At 36.2% G+C, this 14,642-nt stretch overlaps 1 protein-coding gene across 7 annotated transcripts in view; it reads left to right on the forward strand.

The window, feature by feature from the left end:
• LOC150104513 (RNA-binding protein 25-like) overlaps positions 1 to 14,642 on the forward strand; it is a 496,362-nt gene that overhangs the window by 37,755 nt on the left and 443,965 nt on the right. For 5 of the 7 annotated variants that reach the window (XM_090395192.1, XM_090395194.1, XM_090395191.1 and 2 more), the window contains one exon: positions 14,227 to 14,263. In XM_090395192.1, coding sequence (XP_090251318.1) covers positions 14,236 to 14,263 — 28 coding nt within the window. In that variant the 5' untranslated portion in view covers positions 14,227 to 14,235. Of the gene's footprint in view, positions 1 to 1,262; positions 1,373 to 1,618; positions 1,765 to 14,226; positions 14,264 to 14,642 lie in introns of those variants that run through there. The other 2 variants (XM_090395196.1, XM_090395197.1) reach the window with 2 other exon arrangements.

The raw sequence follows: 14,642 nt of genomic DNA on the forward strand, positions 1-14,642 counted from the left end.
CCTAACTTAGAATACAGTTTTTGTGTTTGGATGGTGCACAAAAACATCCCTAGTGATTCCGTCAGTCTACTTTACCAGGTATTTGGGTCTGTTTCTGTCTGATATCTTTTTCAAGTACTGTGGATGCTCTTCCACTGAACTGGCATCCGTCATTCCTCTCCTTTCTTATAAGTTGATTATAACATGACCAGTGGCTATCCAGAATCCTTCTAACAGTTTAACTGTAATCTCCTTACTACTGTATCCATATCTTCATGTGTTGTAGTTTCTGTAGCCTGTCATGTGTAGGAGATATATTATTATTTGACACCTCCAGGGAGTTCAAAGACTCATCGAGGGAGGACACCTGTTCTACAACTCCATCTCCACCATTCAATTGCCAACTGGCTGCAACTACACCAACGGCATCTATTGCCAACTACCACTGGTATTTCCACAGACAATCACAAACATCCATGCTCAAGGCAGAATTCTAACCTGCAGCCTTTTGGCTGGAGAGCGGCTACTCTAGCCACTCGGCCAACCAGACCATTTATATATATATATATATATATATATAAATCTTTAAAAAATGAATAAATGAGATGAGTAGTGATACAACAGAAGTTGAAAAGAAGAATGTACTCTTATTATAACACCATAATAACTATAACACCAAATTCTGGTAAAACCAAATGATTTTGCTTTCACCTTAATAATAGACTTGTAAATCAAAAACCAGAGATATATGCTATGGAACATTAATTTCGTTTAATTCGACACCTAAATATCTGGGAATAACTCTGGATCGAACTCTGTCATATAAATAGCATATGATTAATAGTGCTGCCAAAGTTCGCACCAGAAATAACATAGTTCAGAAGCGTTGTGGTACTATATGGGGTTCAATTGCCACAACTTTGAAGTGCACTGGCATGGATTTAGTTTACAGTGCAACAGAGCATGGTGCTCCTGTCTGGCTCAAAAGTTACCATGTCAATAAACTAGATGCTCAACTTAACTCCACTCTGCATTTAATAACGGGTTGCGTTATGAGTACACCCTTACAATGCTCTCCACTTTGAGCCATATTGCTCCTTCGGAACTGCGACGGCAGGAAGCCTTGCTTCGTGAATATAAAAGAATTTTAAACAACCAAAACCTTCCAACACGTGAATTTATCCCAGATGCTTTATCTAATAGACTAAAATCCAGAAGACCTGCCATAAAAACCACTCCTAATCTTCTTAGACAGAATGACAGTATGGTGAGTAGAGGGGATGTATTGTGGTCCCAAGCAGTATTACCTGAAGTTAGTAATTTGTGTTTTTATATTTGTTTTCTAGTGATGACCTTGATATAGAAGTTGAAACATCGTGTTTTTTCCTTAATTGTAAGTAAGTAATTGCTGTAACGTATGTTTTTTCTCCATACATATTGAATTGAATTAGAATCTTTCCAACCAGAATTCAGTAATTAGGTCATTCTATGTGAAAGCATCAAATTAAAAATTTAAAAAATTTGCATTTATTTGGAAATAGAAGTTAAGGTATTATAATCTAGCTACTAAATGCAGAACCTTGTGTTGCCCATGGAAACAGTATATTCACTTTTTTTCCTCATCATGAATGATTTTTAGTATATTTCAGGAGCGATAGTGTAAAGAATAGCTGATCTGATTCCGCAAGGGACTTCACGGACTTCCAAGATCATATTTGTACTTCATAATGAAAATATCAGTGATAATATAATTATTACCAAATGTGTCTTGCTAACTAATGTGTAGTGAGTAAAAATTATGAAATTTCAAATTGGTTTTAAATATAACGTTAATATTTATATTGTTGCTTGATAAAGAAAGCAAGCGCTTTAGAATAATAGTAATCTGTAATTACCACGCAATTTAAAGTCTTTGCTTCCGATGTAACTTCTTTTTGGTTATAAAGACTTGGATACCTTCATAGAGACTTTTCAGTTGAGGGTAATGTAGCAGGGCTTTTCATCACACAAAACGAGTAATCTGCAGAACACACAATTGAGATATACACTGTTGAAAGTTTATTTTTCCCTTGGTTAGAGTATAATAAATTTAGTTTAATCCTTTATCCAAGTGTAAGCAAACAAAGTTTGCGCCTCTGCAAGGAGATGTGCTTTGCATTATGGGAGATACTGAGACAAGGAGTGATGAGAGCTTGGTTCACCTTTGCTCAGAGTTGCCTGGTGTTGCACTACCTTATCCCAGGCCTGAAGATATTTTCAGGCGCAAACTTTATTTGCTTACACTTGTATAAAGGATTAAACTAAATTTATTATAGATATACACTGGCTTTTAAGTTGTAATTCAAATCAATTCAGGATATGTTCATTAGCACAAAGTTTTGATAATAACATGCACATCCAGGTACATGGATGAAAAGAGTGATACTCATTGTCCTACAAAAAAGCGCCATAAGTCGAATTCGCGTAACTCGGGATATAATTTTGCATGCAATTTATATATACAAACATACAATTGGGACCAAAGGTTTACAAAAACACCTATATTTTTAAGAAATATAATCATAATTGTAGTTTCTCGTACATAAAAAAAAAGTTATTTTGATGTCGCTGGTTTCATAAAATCTAATAGATTTGTCTGACGGCATAATGTCTTTTTCTTGTCACGCAAAATTTCTTCATAGCAAGCTAATGATTTTTTTATTCCTTGCCTTGTGGCTACAATTTGTTCCTCGTTAGAATCTATGTCCTACAAAATCTGTGAACCTTTCTTTTTATGATTGTTCTTACTGTGGTCTTAGTGTTATCACATAAAAAAATAATAACGATGACATTATTATTTTTTATGTGATAAAATTTTTATCAAGAACATAACATTAAACACTCGCAAGGTTTGTAGACTTTAAAAATCGTGTATGAATGGAGATCACGCGAAACACGTTGGTGCTTGTTCACAGCATGTTCGACACTGGTGAATGCAGCCAGCGCCTGAAAGATACGACTAGTGGTGAGGCGTGAAGTGGGACGGGAATACGTACATATAAGAAACCGTGTAACTCCGAATTCGCGTAAGTCAGGGTATGACTGTATTATATTGTTAATCTTACTCCGCGACTGACTTTAATATAGAGGTTGGATATAGGTGGGGAATAATAGTTGGAGTAGTCAAGCTTCACATATAACAAATTGGCACAGCCCATTTACAGGATTAAATATAACATAGAGATGTGATGGTTTTCAGAAACAGTGTCTTGGATTTAAATCAACTCCTGTAAGAGTTTCCACCTTCCATTAGATTTGATAATTAAGCATTGGTGGTGATCTACAACAAATCATTGGTTAGAGTGTAGGTACTGGACATTGTTTTATATGCTCATTCACGTGAATGTCGATAGCTATTTTCACTGAAATAGGATGGTTTGTTGATCCCTGATATTCTGTAGAGATGCCTGGATCATGGTTATTGGAGTGAACTTTTTGATATACTATATTTTGTCAAACTTGTGGGTCAAAGAAAAAAAAATGAAAAAAATTATAATAATAATAATTATCTGAGATCTCCAGGGAGTCAAGGACTCATTGAGGGAGCTATAAATCACCCAAACCAGCTATCATACTTCCCTTAAACTCATTCATACTAGATACACTCACTACCCCTAAGGGCAAATTATTCCACTCATTCACTGCTCTCGGGGAAAAAAACCTAGCTCTTACCCCTTTCTTGACTACAAATAAATTTAACTTCCATGGATGCTCCCGTGTTCTCCCCACTTTCCACATAATGAAAAATTTCATCAGCTGATATCGTATAACACACATTCAAAAGTTTATAGACCTGTAACATATCACCCCCTCTTTCTCCTGTTAACCAGTCTGCAATCCACATACTCGCAATCTGTCCTCATGATCTAAATCCCATAATCAAGATATAATTTTTGTAACTCTTCTTTGCACCATTTCCACAGCTTCTTTATCCCTTTGGAACCCAGGAGACCAAATCTGTACACAATAATCCACATCTGGTCTTATCAAAGCCTTATAAAGTGGCAAAATGACTTCCTCATTCTTATATGTCAAGGTTGGCTTTAACATCACAATTATCCACTGAGTTGTATTTGCAACTTTTACTATGTGTAACGTTTGAACTTTAAATTCCTATCCACTAATACGCAAGATCCCTTGCCTCTTGCAACCCTTTGTTTCCAGCTGGTGATAAAATATTTAATCCTCAGAAGTTGGGAATAGTTCAAGTTTTGTTGAATTATTATTGTTTGGTCTGTCATGTGAATTGTAATCTTATGTTGTTTATCTAATTTAAATTTAAAGTGTAGTATACTTCCCATGGTCCATAACAGGACTGTTGAAAAGATATCATTCAACATTCCTCACAGAAATCCTTAGTTCATGATTTACAGTAAGCTTTCAGCTCTCTGTATGAATTTGCCCAATTTGTTATATTATAAATTAAAGATACCAAGAAATTATATATTTTGTTTAATCCTTTATCCAAGTATAAGCAAACAAAGTTTGCACCTGAAGTATTTTCAGGACTGGGGCAATTCATGTATAGAAGCTAATGACTTCATATCACTTAGTATCCCATAATGCAAAGCACATATTCTTACAGATATGTATGATTATTATTACGGGTGACTCCAAGGAGTTCTTAGAATCATCGAGGGAGGCCATAAACATCATGTCCATCACAACTATTCGACATTCACACAGTGTCTATCATACTTTGCCTTGAACTCATTCACTATCATAGCACCCACAACAGACTCTGGAAGCTTATTCCACTTAGTCCAAGAACAGAACCATGCGACACACCACTAGTCATAGACCGTCTTTTGGACTCTACTCCTGAGTAAAATACTCTCTGGTATCTCTCCATCAACAACCCTCGTATCCTCTCACCATCCCACCAACATTCCCATGTGTTGCAGTTTATGGATTAGACTTCCATGTGGTATCCTGTCAAAGGCCTTAGCCACTTCAGCAGTATCACTGTAAACCCATTATCCTTATCCAGTTCAGCCATCACTGTGTTATAAAACCTGAGCAAGTTACCGAGGCATGATCTACCCTTCACAAAACCATGCTGTCCCCCATACAATATCTCATTTTCATCAATCCATTCCTGTATTTTACCCTTGACTACTTTCTCCAAGACCTTGACAACGACTCCTGATATGCTGATCGGTCGGTAATTTGCAACAGTAGTCTTGGATCCTCCTTTATGCAGTGGAACTATTTTCCCCAAACAAAGTTTGCTCCTGAAGTTCAGGCACACACTTTGTTTGCTTACAATTGGATAAAGGATTAAACCAAGTATATATTTCTTGGTATCTTTAATTTATAGTATAATGAAGTGGAAAAACTTCCAACAACTTTCTCTAATCCAGAGTATTTTAATAATAAATTGTGACACCTTTTGTCTACTTGTATATGACAATATGAGTTCTGTATTACTTCAACTTTAGCATCTCCTGGGTGATCAAGCTGCTGCCTCGAAAAGCTATAGTGCATCTGACCAATATAATAAATGCAATCTTAAGACTTCACTATTTTCCTTCCACCTGGAAAATGGCTGATGTGATTCCTATACATAAGCCAGGCAAAGACCCACACTTACCGCAGAATTATCGTCCAATCAGTCTCATCTCCAATCTGGGTAAGGTCGCAGAAAAGGTCATCCTCTCACGACTCCAAACCTCAGTAAATGACCTAGACATCCTCCCTAAAGAACAGTTTGGATTTCGACAACACCATAGTACTACCCAGCAAATCCACAGAATTGTGGAATATATCACCACCAGCTACAACTGGCGCCAGTGCACAGGTGCGGTATTCCTAGACCTATCTAAAGCATTTGACAAAATCTGGCATTTTGGACTCCTGCACAAACTTATCTCAGCCGGTATCTCACTAAAAATGGTTCATCTAATCCGTTCATATCTTCAGAATAGATCAATGCAAGTTAAAATTAACGGTTCTACATCGTCCCAGCGCCATATCTTTGCTGGAGTGCCGCAGGGATCTCTACTGGCTCCATTGCTGTTTTCTGTATACATGTCAGACATCCCACACAATCCGATGACTTCCATTTTAGCACTGTATGCGGACGATACGGCAATACTAACCAGATCTCTCAGACCCCACTTCGTTACCAGAAAGCTTCAAGAAAATCTTCTAAAGCTGGAGGGTTGGTTCTCCAAGTGGAGATTGGAAGTCAATCCCCTGAAAAGCTCAGCGGTTCTCTTCTCAAAAAGGCCAATGTCTCTTGCTGGAGATGTGTTACTATTCAATACTAAAATTCCCTGGCAGAAAGAAACAAATTACCTGGGTGTGATTCTCGACAAAAAGCTATCTTTCAACCAACATATCAAGTCTGCATGTGCAAAAGCATCTAAAGCCATAGCTCAGATCTACCCGCTAATTAATAGAAATAGCAAACTCAGCAACAGAATCAAATTGCAGCTATACCAGATGACGATTCGTCCTATAATCACCTATGCCTCTCCAGCCTGGAGCCACACCTCTAATACTAACATTATTAAGATACAGCGAGTGCAGAACAAGTGCTTGAGAATGATTTTGAATGCCCCGTGGTATGTTAGAAACAGCCAACTCCACAGAGACACAAATATTCCCTATATTCTCTCTTATCTACAATCCTTAGCTTCCAAATTTTTTCTAAAGACGTCCACACATCCCAACGATTTGGTTCAACAAGCTGCAGCATATGAGCCAACGGACATATTTAAATATAGAAGACCAAAAACTATATTAGCCTCCTATAGCGATACATAATCTCCATGCCCATTCAGGACGAGCAAACTGCTCCTAAATTTTACCCTCACTGTAACCACGACAGATAGCAGGGAATATGAAAAGCATCTTGCTTCACCCCTAAAGACATAAATGTCAATTGTCAATTTAGCATCTCCTCTGGGTCTTAGTCTCATTGATGAGACCTTAATAAAAATTCGAAGCCAGTGACCCTTTCCATAATGCATAGTGTTATTTCTGTAAGAATATGTGCTTTGCATTATGGGATACTAAGGCAAGCAATATGAAGTGATTAGCTTCTATATACGAGTTACCCCAGTCCTGAAAATATTTCAGGTGTAAACTTTGTTTGCGTATGCTTCTGGATAAAGGATTAAACCAAGTATATAATTTCTTGATATCTTTAATTTATAAGTATAACCAAGTGGAAAAACATCCAACAATCTATATTGTCTGTCCAATTTTTTCTGGAATTTTATTTTTATTTTTTAATATGTGAAGTAAGTCCTTCAAGGGCTTGTAAGCAGGAGTCTACTGGATCTGCTTATGTGACCAAGCTGGATGAGTTGTTCAGATTGTTGTACAATATTTTTTGAATGGCCAAAAGAACCGATTCTTTGCTCATCTTTAAATTGGTGATATGATCATTGTATAGTATTTTTAGAGGACATCTGTAACACCTCTTTTCATCCATTAAGAGGGGGGGGGGATTCAAGTTTTACTTCCATAGATGATTACTGAATCAGCAAGTGTCATTAAATGTAATGTGTTTGCACTCCTACAGTTTAATGGAATAATTACAGCACAAAGAGAAATAATTAAACAGCAGGTTTAATTGTTTCAATATTTCATTTCTGTCACAGAGACTTCAGGCATACAATGTTAAAACTATAACAAAAACAGACATAAAAACACAGACTACAAAATGACTCTGTTACAGAGATGAAATATTGAAACGTTTAAACCCACTGTTTAATTCTTTCTCTTTATGCTGTAATTATTCATTTAAACTGTATTGTGAATGTAAACAAGCCTAAGTACTCATTTAATCTGTTTGCAGTTGTAAGTTTATGTGTTCCTTTGGAAATATTTGTTCTAATATCTTCCATCTTTATTTAAAAAAATATTGTCTATGTGTTTGAACTTCTCTAAATTTATCTCAAGCAAGGATTTTTTCAGTTTCTGCTACATTTCCTTTTTGATGTGAAGCACAGATACAGGCAAACCATGATTTATGGACCTTACCCTGAAAGAGCTACGGAGTTATCAAAATTTCATGTAATGTGCTCACATGCCATCTTCATCAATTTTTCACGAGTAGGCAGCCAACATGTTTGTCCATAATCACCTTTGTCAGTTTTCCTTTATGTTGAACATGGGTGTGTTGTGTACTTGTATTTATATGCTTAAATAATTCTTAATGTTTGTGTGCACTATCGCAAAGCACAATCCTGCCTGGTAAAAAGAACACAAGTGGAAAAAAGTGAGTCATGTGTAAATGCACTGAAATTGATCCAGAGATAAAAATTATAAAGAAATATAAAGGCGGACCAAAGACGGATCTTAATTCCTTATGGTTCTTCAACGTCTAAAGAGAAATAATTGATGTCTTAACCTCATAAGGAAATGCTGAATGTCAGTTTATGAATTTTTTTATTTTTCAATTTTCTAATACTATTTATACTTTATTATATCACTTTACGTTAACAGTTACATGCTGAAATGTAATTTGTGTGTGCTTCCTGTGAATGCAACCAACAGTAATAACCTTTAAAACTTGTTAATGTTCAACTGCATACATTTACTATAAACATATAAGCACTGCGTAGATTAACAAGTGGGGCCCATTAAATCCAGTTTTGTAACACGTGTATCACATAAAAGTTTGTGAGATGTAACTTACATAAGTTGGGGTTCATCTATAGTTACCATTGTTTTTGATTTTTGGATACTTGGTTAAGCCATATGAGAATATGATCTGGCTTCATAGTGATTAATTTTTTGCTAAGAGGTAGATATCATCAGTGGACTTTAGGTAGCTTATTATTGTCCTTGCTACCAATCAATATCACATTTCTTTAGGCCTTTTTAACTGCTTCTACGACATATTTGAAGAAGCAGTTAAATAACATTGGAGATAGCTTGCAACCACCACACTACATCATAAAGAAAGTGTTATAGTTTCGTTTGATTTCAACTATCATTTCAGAAGTCAGTCATATTATCTTGTTGTTTATCAATAATGCTGTAGATTTTCCAGACAGCATCATGCAAAATAGTCAAAGATTTCTGTGGGTCAATAAAATTATGGTCCATTAAATGTTATTATTAACAATGTTGTAATAATAACAGGTTTACACCACTCTTGCATCCAGATGGTACTGTAGTTACCTCACCAAAAGACAAAGCCAACTTATTTTCACTCTTCTCTTCCTGTTCCTGCATTGATGACCTGGGCAAAGTTCTCTCCACAAAGGACAGCTCCCATCATGTCTTACAATAAAAATAAATCTGAAGAATCCTGAACACAAACAAGGCATCTGGTCCTGATGGTATCCCACCTATTTTGTTACAAAAATTGTCCTCCAGAACTAACACCTATTCTACAGGGTGTTCGGGATAAATTTGACAGTTTCGTAAGGAAAAAGAAAATCTTCTTTGTATCTATTAAATTTAATGAATTGACAAAAAAACATTACAGGCAGAGTTAATTACAATACTATCAACAAGATTTACTCAAAATAACCACCATTAGCATCGATCACAGCTTCAATTCTGCTTCGGAACCTCGAACAAGCTGATGCTACAGTCTCCCTGGGAAGGGCCGCAAAAACTGTTTTAATTTTATCCATTAACTGGGCTTTTGTATTACTGGAAGTGCGATTGGTGTCTTTTTCAACTGCGCCCCATACAAAATAATCCATGGGGTTAAGGTCTGGGGAGTTTGGAGGCCAAACATTTGGACTGGTGAAGTCGTAGAAATTTTCAGACAACCATTTTTGACTTTTCCCAGAGGTGTGGCAAGGGGCCGAATCCTGCTGCCATACATACGGCCTACCATTGGCTACCCTTGTTATCCAGGGCTTGACTACAGTTAGCAACTCCACGAACAAAGCCCGAATTCCAATGCCAGGGTTCTTCAACACCTGTTCCTGCAGATTTGCGAGGAATTCTGCTGTACGAACGCAATCAGATCGTCTGCTAGGGATCTTTCTTCTTGCTACATCCTCGTAGTCACCATTGCAAGTCTCTAGTTCATGCCTGATTGTTTTTACTGTATTCAGGGAGCATTGGGCAGCAGTCGTAATATCCTTATTTTGATGGCGGGCACGAATCATCATGATACAAGTTATTCTCTTCCATGATTCAGGTGGGTTCCAGCTATCCATCCTTTCTGACATCTTGTATATGAATGAAGAAGGGTCCAAACTTTTAAATGAAGAGAAGTGTGTGTTAATACATGTAACTTACGGAAAAATATAATTAATTATAAATATGTCAAATTTATCCCGAACACCCTGTATATCTCCTCTTCGATCTATCATATTCAATTAGCATCTACCTGACAATATGGAAACAGGTCCACATCCAGCCCATCACCCAAGAAAAGTTATAAAAGTCAACCAAAGAACTACCATCTTATTGCTCTCACTTTTGCTCTCTCAAAAATTATAGAGAAGGTCATCAACAACCAACTCTTGAACTATCTAGAGACATACCAACTAATCAGTGACCTGCAGTATGGATTCCTGCACTTGGATCTACATCTGATCTTGCTTTCACCACCCACCAATGAGCTCAAGCCATGGAGAAATTTGGAAAAACTCAAGTGGTTACCCTCGACGCTTCAAAGGCACTCGATCAGGTTTGGCACAGATGCATACTCACCAAACTTCCATCCTCTTGTCTGCCTTATCTACTCTGGAACTGGATTGCCAACTTTCTCACTGGTCGCTCACTACGTGCCATGGTGGACGACTTACTATCCTCACATTTCCCAATCAGTGCAGCAGGAGTACCCGAGGGTTCTGTTCTTTCACCCGCTCTCTTCCTCTTGTATATAAATGACCTGTTCTCACAGACTCCCAATTCTATCCATAGCTCTTTCCTGACGATAGTAAACTTGATTCCTCCTTTTCATTCTACAAATCTGTTAGTGCTCAAGTATTAGAATCCTCAAGATCTACCACGACCAGGGAACCAAACTCATGTCTCCTAGCTGTATCCCAGTGGGGCAAGGACAACATTGTAATGTGACCAAAACTCATTTCGGTTGCATTACAACCCTTGATCTCTCGCAAGAATGAGCTCACATCCCTCTCTCTTACATTCAGTAATACTGAGATATTACTGCATGTATGATCTTTCCTGGCACAACCATATTTCAACTGTAGCTTCTGCAGCCGCTGAAAAACTCGGTGTACTTTTTCACACAAGACACTACTTCACATGCTCACAGCTGCTAAATCTATACATTGCCCAAATCTGCCTAGCGATGGAATATTTCTCTCATATTTGGGGTGGCACACCAAAATCCTCTCTAAGATTGCTTGATTCTATCCAGAAGAGGTTAGTCCGGCTAATTAATGATCCCTCTCTCACAAACCCACTTCAACCTCTCTCTCTCTCATAGACGTTCAGTTTCTCCTTGTGCCCCTTCTACAGATACTTTCATGGACAGTGCTCTGCTGAATTGGCCACTATTATTCCTCCACTTTCCTCCAAAATTATTAAAACAAGAGCCACTGCTTACCAACACCCTTTACAGTCCATAGTAAAGCTCACTGAACCAACTTCACTTTCTCCTATTTTATTTCATCTACTTTTCTCCTTCGGAACAGTCTCCCTCACTCTGCCTTCCCCAAAAATTGAAACCCTCATCTGTTCAAGCAAAATGTGAGGAGACTCCTCCTTTGTTCTATTCCACTTGACCACACACAGCACTAGTGTGCTATAGGTCCTGTGGCCTTTTTGTGTGTGTGGACCATATATATATATATCCCTAAATAAGTATACTGGAACAAAATAAAAAGAACTCAAGAAAACCTTGCAAAAAATTTCTTCGATATTCACCAGCATTTGTAGTTTGTGCGCCCACCTGAATGATATGCACCATCATCTATAGACAACCAGGCCTAATCCCTTGTTTTTGCTGAATTTAAGACAACTGTAGTCTGTCTTAAGTGTCCAAACTTAAGACATGCTGTGGACACACAAGTGTCAAAACTTGTGTGATTCCTTCTGCCACTTGTGCTTATGTGTAAGACGATATTCCTTGGAAGAGGATGCCTAATCTAGAATCTCCTATTTCGTCCTGCGGTTTAAGAATCCTTTCTTTCATTATCTGTGCTGCTCCCATAATTCAGAAAGTTATTCTAACCCCTTTGACTTCTTATCCTTGAAGCTTGATTTCCTGCAACTCCCCCCCCCCCTCCCCTTTTCACACACACAGTAGAAGTCAACTTGCACGCCTCCATCAGGATCCCTTTTTCTCACTGACCTAACTGGAAGAGACACTGAGTATTTGCTGTAAACGATGGCCTAAAGCAAATTGTTGAATCTCCTAACCAGAAATTCCTGGTAATTCTCTCCACTCACCTAACAACACTGGATCTTTTCTTAAAGAATTCTCCTTCTGTTTATGCTGTTCAGGTTACCTCTTTCTTATCTTTGTAATTCAGATCACAATATGATGCAAGTTTCCCTAGTGGATATACCTCCCTCAGCTATTCATACCGTCTTGTCCTTTAGTGCTATATCAATCCTGTGGAAAGATTTCTTTGATTTTGCTCCTGTTCCTATCCTCCCACATATGGCATTGAAATATTTACTAAGCTTTTTGGTCTCATCAGTGTTGGAGTGAAATTAAAATAAAATAATAATTAAAAAGACATGTTCTCCCACTTCGCTTAGTTATTCTAATGGATTATTGTCAAATTTTGTGATATTTCATAATTTTGGGTTTAAAAGATCCCTTTGTACTTCTGAGTATATGATAATATCATTCTCAGTTATTAGAGCATTTCCCTTTAAATTATGTTCATGGAAACTGTCATCATATTAGAATTGTTTACTTGAATGTTCATACAACAAGCTATTCATAATCAGTAATATTTATTCAATCGTCATCTCAGTAGTTCAGCTATTGTGAGCAAGAGGCTTTACTAATTTCTTAATTACAGTGATATCTCACTAATCTTTAGTCCGAACCCTCCAGTAATCCGAACTGCGGATTGAAAGAAAAATTTTTTTATTTATGACGTATTATTATTTTGTGTACTATTTTTTTAAATAATTATTATTTTAATTATTATTATTTATTTTATTATTATTACAGTACAGTATAACTATGGTGATACACAAAAAGAGGAAATTCAAAATGTGCATAATTTGGTTAAAAATATAAATCCAGACGTTGAAATTTCTCAAACAGATGTTATGGAATGGATTAAAGGTAGAACCGAAAGTGAAATCGAAATGAAATCAGATGCTGAAATTATAAATATCACGTTACAGAATGAATTAGATGATGATAAAGAACTTGAAGAAAAAAAGTAAAACGTGAAGGGCAGCTGACAGTTTTAATATGTGTATACAATGGGCTAAGCACAATGATACGCCATTCCACAAAATTTTATTGCTAATGCAGCTCCGAGAAGAAGCATTCGAAAAAGAGTTTAGCTTGCAAGAAGCCAAAGAAAATCAGTGACTTGTTTACAAACAAATCAAAAACCTTTTTTTGTGTTATTTTGTGAAACTTTTTTTTTGTTTGTGTACCAGAAAGTGATATTTTTACGCAAATTAATTTATGTACTGAACTATGCAATTTTATTAAATCGGAATCCTGAACAATACAGATACATACAAACTAAATGTTTTACTAAAATAAACTTGTGTGCTGTATTAATTTTTATTTTTACATTATAGTACAGTAGCTTTTTTTCTATCAGTTACTTCATTTATTTACAGAATTAAATTGATGTACCATTAGAATCTGATTATTTTTGTCTTAAACGCTAGTTATTGTTGTCTCTTGGGGGGAAATTCGTTAATCCGAACAAGCACGGTTTTTATTAGTTCGGATTAGCGAGATACCATTGTATTTGGTGTTCTTTTGTATGGTTATTCCTTCAAAGATCTTCAGTTTCTTTGCATAACCACTTGCCTATTTAAATATCTTTAAATCATAGGCTATTTTTTCCACTTGTTTTTTGAATAATTGTGATCATTAGTAACTGATTCTAGTAACCTTCATTTGTTGCTAGTTATTTGTTCTATCAAACATGAAATTTTTGATGTAGTGACTTTTGTCCTTACTGCATACTTATTAATACATGTTCATGTATTATCAGCATACAGTAAGGATTTTGATTTCTGATCCTTAAGAATTTTTGAGAACTTGATAATGAATTAAATCTAAGACTAATGCAAATGACTTTTCCCCTTTTTTTTAAATAGATATCAAAGATGTCTCATAACCCTCCGTTGCCAGCTGGTGAGTTAAAATTTAACCCTTCTATATAAATTTTATTGGGAAATGGTAATTAATTAATTATTTTTAGAATTAGAAGTAATTATATTCAAGTTTATTTTGAATTCTTTCTTTCATGCTTACACGGTGATCAGAATACATTTTGAAAAATTATGGAGACAACTGCCGTGTTATAGAGTAAAACTTTAGTTTAATATAAACCAAAATCAACACTCGATGTTTTTACCTTATATGCAGAGAAACAAGCTGTACTACAATCTACATGGTTTGCTAAAGTTATTGACCAACCGTTACTACAATTATTGGCCTGACCTCTGGTGAAGGAAAAAAACACCTTTACTATATCAAAGCTAGAGGCTTATTATCTGTTAGGTTAGAAAAC

The sequence above is a fragment of the Typopeltis vanoorti genome, chromosome 7 (genome assembly GCF_054136105.1).
Source record: "Typopeltis vanoorti isolate ZY-2024b chromosome 7, IOZ_Tvanoo_1.0, whole genome shotgun sequence".
Lineage (NCBI taxonomy): Eukaryota > Metazoa > Arthropoda > Arachnida > Uropygi > Thelyphonidae > Typopeltis > Typopeltis vanoorti.